This window comes from Sceloporus occidentalis, unplaced genomic scaffold, assembly GCF_023333645.1.
Source record: "Sceloporus occidentalis isolate IW3139 unplaced genomic scaffold, rSceOcc1.0.p SCAF_5, whole genome shotgun sequence".
Taxonomy (NCBI): domain Eukaryota; kingdom Metazoa; phylum Chordata; class Lepidosauria; order Squamata; family Phrynosomatidae; genus Sceloporus; species Sceloporus occidentalis.
Window position 1 is genome coordinate 175,032,080 of NW_028316985.1, and position 17,949 is coordinate 175,050,028.

The 17,949-nt window shown below is 39.9% G+C and overlaps 1 protein-coding gene across 2 annotated transcripts in view; it reads right to left on the reverse strand.

Annotated features, from left to right (window-relative positions):
* CDS1 (CDP-diacylglycerol synthase 1) overlaps positions 1-11,863 on the reverse strand; it is a 29,580-nt gene extending 17,717 nt beyond the window's left edge. The window contains exons 1-4 of one of the 2 annotated variants that reach the window (XM_089526185.1): positions 10,673-11,863; positions 5,487-5,830; positions 5,189-5,290; positions 1,035-1,162 (exon numbers count right to left, since the gene is read on the reverse strand). Coding sequence is in view for 1 of the 2 variants with exons in the window: in XM_089526184.1 (XP_089382310.1) it covers positions 1,035-1,162; positions 10,673-10,735 (191 nt within the window). In the remaining variant the exon portion in view is untranslated. The remainder of the gene's footprint in view (positions 1-1,034; positions 1,163-5,188; positions 5,291-5,486; positions 5,831-10,672) is intronic. The other variant, XM_089526184.1, reaches the window with a different exon arrangement.
* Between the last annotated feature and the right edge of the window lie 6,086 nt (positions 11,864-17,949).

Here is a 17,949-nt window from a genome sequence, read left to right on the forward strand (position 1 = left end):
CCATATGGATGGGAACATAACTGGGCTAACACTGACTGCAACACAATCCTGCCACAAGCTGCCTGCACTGACCTGTATTTATCTGGTTTGTAGTGTCTCAGAAAGGTGGGTGGTTCTTTCCACCCTGCTGCATCACAAATGTCCTTCAATGAACCAAATACTGCATAAGCAGCACTAGTAGCCACTGATCTCATTGAATGAGGTCACACATTTCTTGCCCTTGGCTTCTTCTCGCAGTCAAAACATAGGAAAATCCAAGCCCTTTTCCTCCATCTATTGAAAAGTACCTTAACTTCACAATCTTCTAGGGTCAGTAATGCTTATTTCCATCTAAATGTGCAGAGGACTCAAGCCTTAGCTTGCATAATAGAATGAATTTCATATCCATCTGAATGGTACAAGTTTGGTATAAAAATGTTTTAAATATACAAATAAATAATACTGAAGTGTGTTTAAAATCCAAAACTGATATCATGGGTGATCTTTGAAAGAAAAAAACACTATTGTCAAAGAGTTGAGGAGAGTTCCTCAAAGCAAGATACAGTGCCCCCCCCCAAAAAAAGATATCAAAATCCATGCATGCTCAAGCCCCATTAAATACAGCGGGCCCTCCCCTCCCCGCTTAAGGGGAAATCCACGTATGCTCATGCCCCATTAAAAACAATGGAGGTGGGTGCTTGCGGCTTGGGGCAGTGCACATGCCATTAATTTGATTGGCACGCTGCTTCCACATAAGCCGAAAGCTGTGTACAGTGCGCCCACGTATGGTGCGAGCACACTGTACAGTGGCACAGTGAAATTATATCCCATACATAAAATGGCAAAATCAAGGTTTGCTTTTTGGACTGTGTGTATGTATATATGTATGTGTGTATATATGTGTGTGTGTGTGTGTGTGTGTGTGTGTGTATTCAAGCTGTGGATAATTAAATTTGTGGATAAAGAACCCATGGATATGGAGGACTGACTGTATTCCAAAAGCCAAGTTTTAGTAGTATCTGTCCAGATTAATTAATTTTATCCTTCCTCAATACCTGGACGATAAGCCAGAAAGGGCCTTCTTTAAAATTTCTGGAGTGCTGTCTGCTGTTGCAACAACTTCAGGAACATCTAAATCAGTTCTGAGATCTAGCTCTGGAAGTTTTTCATGTCCATCCACACCCTAAAAACAAATCAAAACAAAAAATACAAGATGCAGACACAATACTCAGATAACAAAACACAAATACACTAACACATTAAATCATCTCAGAAAATGAAACTACACACTGCAATATAAACATTTACCAAATATGATGTGGCATGAGCACTGCAAACAGCTTATCAGATTTGAGAAACAGGTTTCAGAAACCCCCCCTTCCAAAAAAACCTGCCCACTGGGCTATTAATTATTTCACAACTTTCAGTATTCCAAACTGTAGAAGTGCATGCCCAGGCTATAAGTGGTTTTCTCATTTGTAGAGTAACCCGAGGAATCCATCTTGTCACTGGTTTCAATATACTGTTTAAGAGACTCAGAGAACCTGGCTTTCACATCTTAATAAATGTGTATGCACCAAGACTATTTTTAAGTGTTCTTGTAACCAGTAGGTGGCAAATCATCAGAAACAACCACATAAAATTAACAGCTGAAAGAAGGCAGCTTTACTGTGTCTAGCTATACAATGTAAAACAATGATTTCATAGCATGTTCTCATGACATCATATATCTATTCTAGTTCCAAATTTAGAAAGCTACTGTACTTTGTTTTCCTTAAATAAATCTTTGGCTGAACTTTACGTTGCAACTCTAGTATTATTACACTCCTAAATTCTATGCAGAAATATTGCTAGGTAAACACTTTTCTAAATGGAAACTGCCAAGTTATTAACAACAGTCACATCAAAACATTTTACACTGTGCATCTAGTCATCATCACTGGTAACTCAACAAAAGGAAGGTCATTCTGCCACTCTGGGAACCTTTTGGGCTAAAGGGGGATGTGTGTGTGTGTGTGTGTGTGTGTGTGTGTGTGTGTGTGTGTGTGTAAATACTCTAAATAAATAAATAAAGAGGAAATATAATTCAACCATTTGAAAAGATCTATGAAATACAAAGTTTAGCTGAAAGAACTGCTTCTAAAAGGAAACTGAAGAATATATAGATTGACATCTATACCACAACGATAACAGGGAATTAATTTCACTATACACGAATACTGTCTCTTAGGAATAATGATCAGAGCAAAGTGTTAATAGTCATCCTGCAGGAACTAAAAATCATTGGCTTAAAAAACCTACAGAAGAAAACCTAAATATGCAGTAAAGAAATCACTAGAAAACCTAGAAATCATGAAATTTTTATGAAAGTTATCAGTACCATTTCTTGGAACTATGTTTTTGAAAAAAACAAAGTAAGCACTTACTCCATCTTCTTTTCTAAGAGAGGTATAGGCATTGCCAACTCTGCAATCTCATGGGAGTTACAGGGTTTTGTACTGTTTCTTTTCAAAATAATACTGACTGCAGAGAATGTTCTAAGCTCAAATAAATAACAAAAAATGTCCTTATTGATTCTTCTTTTAATCTTTTTCTCATCTTCTTTTCCAAAGAGGGAAAAAAGCCAATTACATCTGACACTTTAAGGTGCTAAACTGTTTGCTCCTCAATCGTAACAATGCATATGTTCGTTATAAAAATGTATTAAATTTTATAAACATAACAAGGAATTTTAAGAATTTTAAGAAGAACTATACATTTTTGAAAGATGTGAGATTCCAAATTCTACTTTATCACAAGTCAGCAATCAGCCTAAAGCAGCATTGGATTTAGAAGTATCAGCCTTATACCTGAAATAAAGCAGCAGGGGGGAATCCACAATCTACTTTGAATCTAAATAGTTCTTTTTAAAGTACAGCAGTTACAAAAATAAAAAAAGAAGATTTCTGATCTCTGAAACTACAGATATGATAAACTGGTGACCTTTCTTGATAAAATCCAGTATGTCTGTTATCACATGAGTTGAAGTCAGCAGATCTCTTATGCCTTTCATAGAACACTTGTCTGGCTATAAAAACTAGCCAGAACATTTGTCTAGCCAGAAAAAAAAGGGCCCTCCCTCCAGTCCATCTGCCTTGGTCCAGGCCTCATAGGGAAAGAAGCACTCCTGAACCCCTTCCCCACCACCATCCCCTTCTCCTTTTGTGTCCTGTCTTTTTAGATTGTAAGCCTGAGGGCAGGGAACCGTCTAATAATAATAATAATAATAATAATAATAATAATAATAATAATTGTAAGCTGCTCTGAGAGCCTTTAGGGCTGAAGGGTGGGGTATAAATACTGTAAATAAATAAAATAAAATAAAAAATGAAAGGGCCTACATAAAAAGGCAAGTTAGAAACCCATGAAGTATTTGAGTAATGTCATTGTACTGTCTAAACAGCTTCTCCAAACCAGAGGAACGACTTAGGGAGCTGGTGATGTTTAGCCTGGAGAAGAGAAGCTTAAGAGGTGATATGATAGCCCTGTTTAAATATTTGAAGGGATGTCATATTGAGGAGGGAACAAGCTTGTTTTCTGCTGCTCCAGAGAACAGGACCTGGAATAATGGATGCAAGCTACAGGAAGAGAGATTCCACCTCAACATTAGGAAGAACTTCCTGACAGTAAGGGCTGTTCTACAGTGGAACACACTCCCTCAGAGTGTAGTGGAGACTCCTTCCTTGGAGGTCTCTAAACAGAGGCTGGATGGGCAGAGCCTCAGCAACGCTCTCCTTCAGGTGATGCTTTGATGGAGGGTTCCTGCATGGCAGAATGGGGTTGGACTGGATGGCCATTGTGGTCTCTTCCGATTCTATGATTCTATGAGAGGATCTCTACAACTGCTAACTGTGAAAGTGATGATTGAACACCAAATCAGGAAAGGTGTATCTTGACAATTTCTTTATCGTTTAAAAGGGCATTGACTGGTTTTTGTGACCAAAGGAAATAATCCAATGCATTCTGCTGCTTTCATCAGAATCAGTTATTCCTTCTTCTCTGCTGCACCATCCCCAGCACCCTAAAAGTTTGATCTGAAAGGCTAGGAAACCTCTGGAGCAGGCTTTTGATCCCACAGTGGCTGCGATGAGAAAGAAGTGAAGGAAGTTTCAGCTCCCCGCAGTTTTATCCAAACTCTGCACCACTGGATTTTGGCCAGAGTTTCTCTTGAGTTCAAACTGGGATTACATTTCAAGAAAGTGCATACCACAGTGGCACCTGAGCTACTCTGACTCAAAGGGAGCTCCAGAAAATTGGGACATTTAAGGAGACTACGTGTTCTTTCAACAGCCAGTGAAATACTTAAGGTTCTACTCCAACAGTCTTTCAAGTATTATGATAAAACATGCAAAGGTTATTTAAACCCACCAAAAGAAATAAGAGTGGAATTTTATACTTTTAAGCCACTTAAAAATGCAACATCATCAAAGGATTCAGTTGTCTGCCAAAACTATTTGGCTACATGAGTATTTTAAGCCACTTCATTCCACTTCACTTGCAGCACTCACTTTCAAGTAATATTTATGGTAACATTTTTTTTAAAGGAAAGTAAAGAACTGGCAGCACCACAACCAACAGGGTAGTTCTAACTATATCAGAATAATAAAAGTTTATTATATTTAATTCAAACATTTATATAAAACTTGATGTAAGAAAGTATGAAACCTCTCAAAACAGATTTTATTTCTATAGTTAGGTTTTAATTAACTTTCCATTATGGATTAGAAAGACATCTCACTATTTATTTATTTAAAATACCACCTTTTCCCCAGTATGGGAATAAAGACAATTTTCAGTACAACCAGGGCCTAAATATCCTAAAGGCACCAGATTCTGTCTGATCTTAGAAACTAAACAGAGTGAGCCCTAGTTTGTACTTGGATGGGAGACCACCAATTAATATCAGGTACTGCAGGTTATATTTCAGTGGAAAGAACTGTCAAAACCACGCTTTGGTATTCTTTGCCTAAGAAAACAGTATGAAACTCATGGGATCGCCATATATCAACAGGCACCTTGAAAGCATATACTCACACAGAGTACAATCTTCTAAATTATTTTTGTTTATGAAAAGCTTCTAGATCAGACTTTAGAAACAGTTTACTAGATAATAAAAATCCATTGCTTCACTTTACAGCTGAACAATTAAAATTACATTTTTGTCTCTTACTGCATCTTGTGAAAATGGATGGATGGATTTTCATCAAATGTGGAGGATATATATTGGGATCCTCTGACTGAACAGTCAGCCTTCCTTATTTGTGGATTTGACCTGAATGAATTTGATAATTCAGGGATTATTTGCTGCTACATCTGATGCTACTCTATGCTATTTTTAATAGGGACTAGAAGCCTTGCAAAATTGAGAGACTTCAGATTTGATTTCCATCTCCCCCCCCCCCCAATTTCTATTCATATAGATAATGAAAAGCAACCAACTGGGTTAATGAAATGCTTCCTTTGCTTACCTATACAGATGGACTGTCCTTCAAAGGACAAGCTGTACTTCCGCTCCTCACAACCCAACATTGCTGAAGTTAGTAAGCAGGGAACTTACTGGTGAAGATCCGTAAGGATAGGATGGTACACTGGTCCAATTTTTTAGTCACTTTACTACTTAGAATGCCGTTGTGGTGGTCAATTTTTCTTTTTCTCACTCTCTCTGTTTGGCTGGTTCCACTGTATCATTCATTAACAAGGGCTGCAGAGAAGGCTGCTTTCTCCCCGGATCTTCAGCTATCTGGGGCAACCCTCAGGTGACTACCTCCTCTAACTGCAAGTAAGATGGCACAGTCCCAGACTCTAAAGTTTGCTAGAAAATGGAAGAATTCAATGAATTGTTCACACTTCATCTGATTTTTTAAAAATTATCACAGGCATTAAAACTCACTGATGATTAAAGGATTCTTCTCTTTTCTGAAAGTATTATCTCATCTACAAAAAGAGAGTGTTTATTTAACGCAAAAATTATGCCCATGTAGTCTTGAGTGAAAAGTGACAAATAGAATGTTAACTGTATGTAGAAGAATGAGTCACATTGTTTTAGTTTCTTCAGATAAAAACAAGCATCAAGCCTGTCCTGCAGAAACTACTACCTCTACCTACACAAACAGAACTGGTTAGACTTTTATCCAGGTGGGTTTAATTTATACACACACACACACCTCCTAGCCCACAAGGGCTCCCAAGGCACTGCATGCAACTTAAAGCAAATAAAAGCAACACAGAGATTTTAAAAACAGTTAAAAATACTTATAATTCTGTTTTAAAAATCTTTTAAATATAATTTTAAAACAAAGAATTAAAAGAGAATAGTATAAAAATCAAAGGCCATGCAAAACAATGTTGCTTTGGCTGAATGCAAGGAGCTCAAAACAGATAGAGCCAGCTTAACTTTCTTTGGCAGCAAGTGCCACAGTTGGGATGCAATGCTGCTACACAGAAACCCTATGATGTATGCATACTAATCTAACCTTTTGAGATTATTAGGACAAGCAATAGGGCTTCCACTGAGGATCTTAGTTCTTCTTACTAGAATTTCAGTGAGATGTAGACTTAGAAATGCAAAAGAATAAACATTGCATTTATTAACTAGAACCATGAAATGAAAAACATCTAGCTCATAAACAGGTTTTCTGTGACACGTTAAGTAAGCTCTTTGCTTTCTTTCAACTGACCCTCAAGCTAAATCACAAACTACTTATTAAATATATTAGAGTTAAATTAGTTCTACTGAAAATTCCCCCAGGAATGTAAAGATACGGACTAACATTCATAACTAGCCTAAGGCTAAGAAAGTTCCATAAATTCATCATCTTTTATGCTCCAGGATCTAGAACCACAACTATACCAAAGCCTTTCACAGAACCCTTTGCTGAGGCAGCCCTACAACCCCTAAATTTCACTAAGTTTTTATTATACAGTATTTTGAACTACAGCTCTCATCATATGTAATCACTGGATATAGTAGCCAGGACATGTATGAGTTGCCATCTAATATATCTGGAGTCTGTTAAGCTGGGGAAGATGGGTCAACTGTAAAAAGCCATTGTTGAACGTTGTTAAATTCTGCAGAGCATGGCTCTAACTGGGTAGAAAACAATTTACTTCCATACCCAGGAAGGCTCACATGCTCAGGTGCATGTAAAAGTCTCTAGATTCTAGTTCACAGAAGAGGACAAAGGTGTCATACAACTTAAGACACTAAGCCTATTTGTTGTGGCATTAACTCTCTTAGATAACAGTTTTCTAAGAGAAGATATTAAATACAAGTCCTGTATTACCTAAGATCAAAACCACAAGCTTTCCCAAACCTGGTGTCTTCAACATCATGATGGGACTTCAATTCTTTTTTACATTTTATTTACAGCATAAATTACATCTCAACATGAAACATTATCAATACTAACAGTCATTTTATATCACTCATAAAAATTACACACACACACATATATAAAATACAAACAAACAACCATTTATCTATAGATGTTACTTCCTCTCCTAGCTTCCATAGTCTCTAATTTGCAAAAAATTGATTATCTTTACTTTTTCTTCATTTTAGTTAATTCTTAAAGTACCTCTGTCTTATTTTTAAGCCATTCTGCATAAACTGTAAGATCTGAAGTCATCTTATTTTTCTAGGTTGAGCTATCACTAAACATATTTCAAATATATCATTTGCCATTATAACATGATCCAAACATACACTTTATGTTAAGTTATTTACCTGGGTATATTTTTTTTTATACATGCATCTTAATTAAGATGAGTTTAAGTATTCATACATTCTGACCCAATCCTTATCAAATTTTTCTTTCAGTGCATCCCAAGTAATAAAGTTAATTTGCCATTTTCCCTAAAGTCGTATATCTTCATCTTCCATTCTGATAGATAAGGGATCTCTGCCTCTTTCCATTTTTTGTGTATAGTAAAAACCATGTCACACAATAGTTTTCCATGTTTGTTTTCATGTTTTTCCTCTGTCTTACCTAATATGAAAGTTTTGGGGTCTTTTTTCAATTTGATTTGTAGGATCTCCATTACAACTTTGTGGATCATTGTCCAATATTTTTTCGCTTTTTCACATGTACACCATATGTGAAGCATTTTCTTTCTTGCACTTCTAGCATCTATTGTCAGAATTTTGTAGATTTTATTGAGTTTTTCAGGCATTAAACACCATCTAAATTGAATCTTGTACAGTAGTAGTTTTCCTTCAAATCAACACTGAGGTTCCCTAGGTCATAGCCAGTGACCTGCACAAACTGAGCCCTAGTTCTCACAAAGAGTAAATGAGGAGATAAACCTGAGTCTGGAGAGCGCAACTTCACATTGCAGATCAGCTTGCACATAAATGAATATGTCTTCATAAATAAATAAATCCATGTGCATAGAAACATAGTACCTCACAGGGCAGACAAGACTAGAACCCCTTCCCCCGAGAAATGCCATATGTGCAGGGATTTACACAATTAATAGGTAATTTCTATAGAAGAATGATAGTGATGACCTTCCCAATTCACATAGCTTTGATGTTACTGTTGCTCCAATTGCCTATGAGCCATGCAATCATACTTGTCCAGTTCTCCTCATACGAAGCTTACAAGAATTAGCCCCCATGTTAAACTTTAGTTTGTTTAAAACTATGGCCCTATACAGACAGGCCAAAACAAAGCTGCTTCAGGTCACTTTGGAGGTATGGTGTTTCAATGATGCATGCGTCCTAAGAGTCTGGAAGCTGTACCAAAGCTACACGCCAGTCCTTAGGACTGGAGCGTGGCTTTGGTGCGGCTTCTGGATTCTTAGGACGCATGTATCTTTTAAATAGCATACTTGCAAAGTGACTCGAAGCAGCTTTATTTTGGCCTGTCTGTATCAGGCCTATATTTACTTTAGAAACATAGTTGAAGGAAACCAGAAGGGTCATCCAGTACAACTCCCTGTTGTGCAGGAAGACACAAGGAAGACGTCCCCAACAGATGATCATCCAGCCTCTCTTTAAAAACCTCCAGAGGAGGAGGCTCCACCACACTCTGAGGCAGTGTGTTCCACTGTCGAACAGCTCTGACTATCAGGATGTTCTTCCAAATGCTGAGGTGGAATCTCTTTTCCTATACAAGCTTGAATCCATTGTTCTGTGTCCTAGTTCTGGAGCATCAGAAAACAAGCTTGCTCTATCCTCAATATGCCATACCTTCAAATGTTTAAACATGACTATCACGTCACCCCTTCACCTTCTTACTTTGCAAGCTACCGTGAGTCCTGGTTGGGGAGCTGGGTGGAAAGCATGTAAACTGAAAAGAAGAGAAGGAAGAAAAAGAGAAGAAGCAGCAGCTCCAAGTGTGGCCCCTAGAACTTGCCCCAAAGTCTTTTGCCACTGAAATGCACTGTCTTAAGTTTGTTATTACTTAAGTTAGCAAATTAAAGAACTAGCACAGTTCTCCAGTTGACAAGCAAATACACTAACAACCCCCCCCCCCAGAAATCAACTGGGTGAATTAGTACCCCCAATAACCCATTCTTTGGACTTGAGCTCATATTAAAAAGAAACAAAAGCACAGGTTTCATTTTGTTGCTGAAATCAAAATAGCAGAGGGGGAAATGCTCAACGGTTTCCATTTCTTGTTCCTCAGCACTAAAATAATGCTGCAGTTTTAGAAGAGTGTGAATAGTCAGAACATGTTTAAAATCTCAGCACTGTATTATATAATCTCACCAAGATGCATCTACTGTGAGTTGTATAATACCAGGACTCTTAATATTTAGGCCTAGGAATATTACAATCATTTTGAAAGCCTAAGATTCTTCTTTTTAAAAGTTATTAAGTACATAAGGCACAAGTCAGAACTGCCTTAGGCCTGTGAGTCACAATGCAGAAATTTCTATCTGTTCATGATAACAGCCCCAGAGTCGAATACAAATCAGTCAGTTATACACAAATACACACACACACCCCATAGAGATGGGCGTGCTGATACAAGCTAGCTATATCAAATTAGCCAATGTATATTTAACTTCCTTCTGATACAAGGGTCAATGTATTATTGAACTGAGTCTTTACAACCTATAACCAGGGAATGCTAGCTAGCAAACAAGAGGAGGAGCGACGTAAGGAACAGCTTTCCAGACTGCAGGTCCAGAAGGAATGGCCTCCTACTGCAGAAGCAGAGTGAGACATTGCTGCTACGTTTTCAGGCTTTACTAATTCACACTGGATACTCTCAACTGTGTAAAAAGGGGGAAATGAAAAGGGAAGCATCCCCCCTGCCAATATATTCTCTTCTGCATAAGATCTGCCAGGTCTTGTGCGCCTGACAAGGAAGAACAGCTCCCTAAGAGGGAGGGCAAGAACCCAAAACACCTGCCCCAAATTCATTACTCACGCATATCTGGAGAGGTGAAATTATAACTGAGTGAAACAGGAGAGGGTGAAGAAGACATGCGTGAATCAGTCTCTCTTCCAAGCCTTCTTCACCTTCCTTCAGGACGAAGAACCGCTTATAAGCAGCACATCATACGCTGAGCAGAAAAGCCGATGATGGATCAGGTTGGGAAATGGCTAGAAAACGTAGCTTAGGAATGGACAAATTCGCACCTTCCCTGTTGCCACACCTGGAGGCAGGTAGAAGGGAACAAGAGGCCCATTGAGACTTACCTTGTCAAGGATGTTGTCAGCCTCATGATCTCCCTCAGCTCCTCGCCTCCTCAGCTCCGACATTTCTCTGGTGTAAGGTCAATCAAACAGCAGCAGGAGCAGGAAGGAAGTAATGATGTGTGAGCAGGCAAGGGTTGCTTGGTGTGCAATGGGAGTAATGACAGACCTCAGCCCCCAAAATGTGGCCTGTAGTAGGAAGCTACATTCAGTTCCTACACACCTGACAACAACCCCCCCCCCCTTTCCAAAAACCAACAGCGTCCTGCAAAGGAAATGGCCCTAGATTATTATTTTCTGAAGCCTCCACAACTTTAAGATTAAAGGGACAAACCTTTTCAGAATGAGCTTCCACTAGATTTTGTGGGTCCCAACACATACACCTCTCCTTCAGGAAAAGGTTTTCAGCTGCAAATTGGCCCCAAATAGAGAACCACTTACTTCTCCCATCAGAAAAAGCAATGAATCTATCCTAACTTCACCTGGCCCCAGGTAAGAGACAGACTGAGAGACCCCAAAACAGAGACCCCCAGAAAGGGCCCAAAACAGAGATCTAAGAGAGAGAGACTCAAGCAAGGAGATATTTAAAAGGTCTCCAGGATTCTCCCAAAGGACCCTTTAAAGTGAGAGGGGCACAGCCCCCAAAATGATGCTCCCCCAAACAGGTCCCCTTGGGTCTCAGGGGAAGCCTTCCTGCTCCTTCCTAAAACACCTGAAATAGATCTTCAGAAGCAAAGACCCCCCCCAAAAAAAAGGGCACAAACACACAAGATTTGGCCCCTCAGGGGTCCCTCCTGTTCCTTCCTAAAAATAAACTTTAAATGCTTAAAATATCCTTTCAGGAGCAAAGCCCCCCCCCCCCAATAAAGACCCTCAGGGGTCCCTCCTGCCCCTCCCTAAAAATGGCTACAATATCCCTTCAGAAGCAAAGCCAGCCTCAAGAAACAGACACACAAGATTGTGGCCCTTCCCAGCCTTGGGAGGACTTGAACTCACGCCCCTTCAGCCAGACAGCCACACACACACACACCGTTGTGGAAGGAGACACTAGTCCCCATGCGCAGGAGGGGGTTAACCAGCCTCCCCTTTCCTCAAATAAAATGGCCCCCTTCCAGGTTGGAAAAAAGGGGGAAGCCCCCTAAAAACAAAAAGACCCTGCTTCCTTCCTTCCTCCTCCTCTGCTTTTCCTCTCCTGCTCACACCTTCCTCCTTCAAGTGGGCGGAGCCTCAGCAACGCTCTCCTTCAGGTGAGCGGCTCCTCCCCCTCCCCTTCCAGAGGAGCCCTCAGCCAATAAGAAAAAAGGAGAGAGGAAAAGGGGGCGGGGTTAACGGTGAACGCGCACAGGCAGGCGCGCGAGCGGCTTCTCTGCAGAAGACACACTAAAGTCTATCTGGCTCGCGCCTCTTCAGCGCGCACGCGCACAAACGTCTTCCTCCTCCTCCTCCTCCTCCTCAGCAACCCGCCCTTCCCAGCCTCGCGCTTAGTGTTAGGCCACGCCCCTCGTCTGATACGTTTAGCCCCGCCCAGATGGAAAAGAGAGGAGCAGCATTGCGCCTGCGCAGTGTAGTTCCCCCTTTTCCAGGAGGATGCGTCCTACATTTTTTTCCAACACGTCCTCCATTGGATTTTAATATTAGGACCAGTCATGTCCTAGGCTTTAATTGAAAGTCCTCCATTCTGTGCATTGATTAATAATGTGTTTTTGAGTGTTTTGGCTTTTTTTAATTTGGTCATGTCCTACATTGTTTTCCCTGAAGGTCCTCCATTTTGAGAAATCCATCCAAGGAGGATGGATTTCTAATGTATTTATGAGGGTCTGGGGGGCTTTTTATATATATGGTCATGTCCTACATTGTCTTCTGAAAGGTCCTCCATTTTGAGCATGGATTTATAATGTGTGAGTGTTTGGGGGCTTTTTATTTGGTCATGTCCTACATTTTTTCCTGGGGGGGGGGGCTCCATTGTGATCAAGACTAAGAAGCATGGATTTATATTGGAGGTTTTCCTTGGACATGCCCTAGATTTTTCCTGGAGGTCCTCCAATTCGAGCAAGACTAAGAAGCATGGATTAATAATATAATAATATATTATAATATATAATAATATACTTTTTTAATTTGGTCACGTTTTACGTTTTTCCTGAAGGTCCTCCATTTCAATCATGTCTAAGAAGCATGGATTTATAAGGCATCCATGATTGGGGGTTTTCCTTGGCCATGTCCTACATTTTTCTTGAAGGCCCTCCATTTTGCAGTGCCTTGTCCTCCTTTGTGGGCATGAAGACATCTGGTCCTCACTGCAGGAATAATCCAGTTTGACACCGCTCTGACGGAGTTGTGCTGTACATTGAATAGATGCCAAAGTAATTGTTTATTTTATTAATTAATTCCTATGCCGCCTTTCCCCCCAGAAAGGGACCCAAGTTGGCTCACAAATAAAAACTTTTAAACATTTAATAATAATAATAATAACAACAACAATTATTATTTTCCCTAAAGGTCCCACCCCTCCTTAAAATACAATTAAACCAATTACGACTAAAACATACTTTAAAACAACAGCAATCAATAAGTCTATAAACGGTCACTGACGCCAATCAGAGGTCAACTAGTTGGGTCTTCTTTTCGGTGGCTGGGTATCTATCCGAATCTATCTATCATTTTTAAAGCTGTTTAAGGTGGTAATATGACGGATCTCATCCGGAAGGCCGCTCCATAATCTGGAAAACTAATTACAATAAAAACAATTAAAACATCACCTAAAATTAACAATATGAAATTACAAACGTGTAAACCACAAAGTACATGCATCAGAATGGGGGGAAAGATTAAAGCATGGAGAGAAACCAAGAGCTGACTCCTGGAAACAAGGGGATACTGTATATCCTCGACTATAAGTTGACTTCATGTATAAATCAAGGGCAGGTTTGGGGGCCAAAGTTGTGGATTTTGATGCGACCCGTGGTTAAGTCAAGGGGGAAACCTTTGGGACATGTAACAAAGCAAAGTTTCCAGGAGAAAAGCAAAGGAAAACAGTGCCAAAGAGCTTAATAAAATCCCAGCAGACCCAAATGTTTGTGCTTCTACTAAAGGCAGGATGGAAGAGAGAATAGAGAGGGAGTCAGTGCTTCCAGGACAGATCATGCTCTTGCCTTTCAACAGGGGATGGTTCCCTTTTTTGATAAGAGATAAAGTACAGTATTTACATTGACTCGTGAATACGTCGACTCAGGTTTTTGGGGTCAATTCATTGACTAAAATTTCTAGACTTACACATGAATATATACAGTAATTACATGGCATAAATATCTGAATGAATGGAAGTGAGATGAGGAGGAGGTGTTGGGCAACGTAGCGGAAGAAATGGAAGATGATGGGGTGAGAGGGACGTAACAAATGGAGTAACTGGGTGTAGCAGCAGAGGTCAGGTGAATGCAGATAGCAGCTATATAAGGATGACACACAGGCACACCTGTACATGTAAATGGTGATGTGGGGTTAAATAGGAGGCGGGAAAGGAATGGTATGCCTTGAGCAGTGCTCCATTTGCCTTTGCAAAGTATGATAGTAATGGCTAAACATTTTAGGCCAACACAAAGAAATTTGCCAATAGTCTTCAAATGGGAGTTGGGGGTTTAGATTCATTTCCTCCTTTCTTGAAGGTTGTAGTGGTCCAGCAACTAGCCTCTGTAGCAAAACATTCTTTGATCCCTGTACTCCAGATATTTAATAATAATATTATAATAATAATATTTATTTCTTACTCACCTCTCCCCATGGGTCAGTTTATTGAGGCTCCCCACTGCAATATGTAGATCTCTCCTAAAGCACTGATGGAGCCCTGGGAGAAAAGATTATATCTTCCCCACTAGAGGTATCTTCTAGTAAGAATGGAGGTGATCTTCTGGAGTTGGATGATATTGAATTGCATTATTAAGAGTGCACAAAGCCATATTCCTTAAGGAAGAAAGTCTTCTTTCTGGCTAAGATGAAGATACTGAATCCCGTATCCCTTCCCAGGCCATGATGCAAAGACCAATGAAAGCAAAAGCTAGGTGTGAAACAAGCAGAAGATGTTCCCAGCTGCAAGGAAGATCTAAAGAGTAGTGGTTTTCTTGGGAGTAAGCAGGCTTCTTCAGGGAATTTTGTCATAGAGCCTATCGCACTATAGACGAATCCCACTCAGAAACAGGATTTTAGAAGTAGGGAAAAAAACGCAAATGCGGGATGATTTTGAGACATGTTTCTGCCAAACAGCAATAATGCAAAAATAAAGTGAATGCAAAGTGGACAAAAACGACACCTTTTTACTTTCAGGAAGTTCCCAAAAGTAAAAAGGTGTCATTTTTCTCCACTTTCCATTTGCTTTATTTCTGCATTATTGCTGTTTGGGAGAAACATCTGAAAAACCTCCCGCATTTCTACTTTTAAATCCTGTTTCTGAGGGGCATTCATCTAGTGTGATAAGATCCATAGGGAGACCTAAGGCTTACACAGGAGCCTTGGCTGGGGTCTCAAGCAGCACAAATAAGCTTTCAGTACTGGTCAAGTTTAGTGCTGAGAATAACATCACTTTGTGCAATTTTCAGCCAAGCCATCCATTTTTTACTCCTGTAGTGACTGTTGTGTCACATATGACCTTGGATTGTGTATCAATTGCGGTGGAATTATCCTAGTGCTGATCTTGTTCTGCCCGGCTGGGTTTCTGCTGCCTTTTGAGTATTTTGACCTTGGCTTGTAATGTGCCAGGAATGAGAGTCTTGGATGGGGGCAGTGGAGCAGGCAGTACCTAATTGTCTATGTGTGTCTTCTCCTGCTTAGATTAAACAGAGTTGTCCATTGTGGAACTTCAGGCACATTCAAATGCTTACCTAACTATCTTGTCACTAATGAAGGTACCTTGAAAGTGGTCAGTATAAAGCCTTAAACGTAGGAAAAGACGATAGAGAGCTGCTGATTGAAGTGCCATCTTGGCACCCTTGGTAATGTGATTTATTCTGTATACCTCTACCTAAATTATTACCTGTGGTTTCTGCATGGCTCCTGCAGTTTTCAACTAGCTAGCTTTAACTCAGCCAATGAGCCAGGGTCCTGCTTAAGAGAACTGTTAATTCCCTAAAGCCAAACTATAGATCCCTTGCTTGCTTCTACTCACCTCCCTGTGGTCCAGCTCCAAAGCTCTGACACATTTCTACTTTTTTACGTCTGTGGCCAAGATCCTACATCACTGTATTATTGCACCATAAATAGCCATCAGTGGAGTTATGTTCCTCTTCCATTATACAACCCCTACAATTGATAGCAATACAGCACAATGAATGTACCTTGGAATATGGATAGCCCATAGCTGTCATCATACATCACACTGCACAATGTGTATTTGAACACTATTCTTTAAATATCAGTGTGCAACCTCATGCACAGAAATTTGGCATGTAGACTTTTACTTCTACCACCATTATCTGGATGTGATCATTACTTTTGTTGTTAACTGCCTTCGCGTTGATCTCGACCTATGGCGACCTTATGGATGAGACGTCTCCAGGCCCCCCTGTCCTCTACTGCTCTGCCCAGCTCCTGCAAACTTATATTCATGGTCTCTTTAATAAAGTCCAACCTTCAAGCATGTGGCCTTTCTCTCTTGCTACTTCCCTCCACCTTTCCTGGCATTATTGTCTTTTCCAATGAGTCAGGCCTTCTCATGATGTGTCCAAAGTATGACAAGTCATCTTGGCTTCTAGGGATATTTCTGGCTTGATCTTCTCTAGGACCCATTTGGTTTGTCCTTTTGGCTGTCCATGGAATCCTCAGCACTCTTCTCCAGCACCACATCTTAAATGAGTTGATTTTCCTCCTATCTTCTTTCTTGACTGTCCAGCTCTCAAATCCATACATGGTAATAGGGAATACAGTGACTTGTATGATTCTGATTTTTGTGCTGAGTTGTACCTGCATACAGAGCACAACTTTTGGATGCCAGCCTATAAGCATTGTTAGGACACCCAATGTTTGTCCTTTTGCACACATACACACACTTGTTTTGGACATGCTTGTTAACATACGGCTTCAGGATCAAGCTCATGCTTGTTTGCCTCTTGGCCCCATATCCCATGATCCGTTGCTTGCTCCCTCCCAGCTCTGTTCTGGTGCCTAACCTATGTTTTCACAGTCAGAGTCCTCTCTTCCTTATCAAATTGGCTGAGCCAGCTGGAGGATTCTGGAAATAGTAGCCCAAAAAAGTAATGTTCTTAAGGTCATGAAACTAGGCACTGTAAATGTAAACCAGCTCTACTTCTTTCTTTTTCTTCTGATGTTTCTCAGATAAATCCATTGTACTCCTTCGGTGTCCCTCTCCATGTCACCACCCTAAACTTGCCTGAGTTTTTCTTTCCAAATTCTGGCTCAACAGTTTCCATAAAACCATTCCCATTTCTTGTTTGGCAAGTGTCCATTCTGTGTTCCTCTGTTTCTCTGTTAGGCCCATCAGAAGTATTATACTATTATACTACAGGATTTGTATAAGCATTTTCCTCTTGTCTATTGTAAGAAAATAGGACTGTATATCCCTTTATGAGCCCATCAAAGATTTAAGAATGTCTGATAGGGAGAGGGGAGAGTTCCTTCTTGGTGGCTGCTCCCAAACTGCAACACCCTCCCTAGGGTTAGGATGGCCCCGTCCTTGTTCTCTTTCCAATGGCAGGTCAAAATATTTCTGTGCCATCAGGCTTTTACCAACTAGCTAGGATTGGGCTTTTAATATTGTGCAGTTCTGGGTTTTTTTTAAGGTTGGTATACACACTTATAATGTATTTTAACATTTTTAATGTTTTAACTCCATGAATTGTTTAATTGCTTTTTAAAAAATATACTTTCAATGTGTTTGTATTGTTTTTAGTTTGTATAATTTTAAATATGTGTTAGCTGCTTTGAGTCCCTTTATCAGGAGAAAGGCAGGATACAAAAGAATAAAATAACAGCAACAATAACATAAAGCTTGTATTACTTAATCTTTACCTTAAAACAGTTTTCCCCCATTTTAAATATCTCTACCCCCCCACACACACACACACAGAGACTTTGTTGAAACAGAGTACATAATCTGCTGTGTCCCTACCAGATTTCTAAAATTATTCCTTCAGTCTGATGTGCAATGTCACATAGGTATATACACTTATCACTTGATTTATTAATTCGACTTACCTCTCCCAGTTTAAATTTCAATTTGGGCTGCATCCTAATCTTATCAGAAGGTTTTTGCCACCGAATTTGCTGCCTGAATG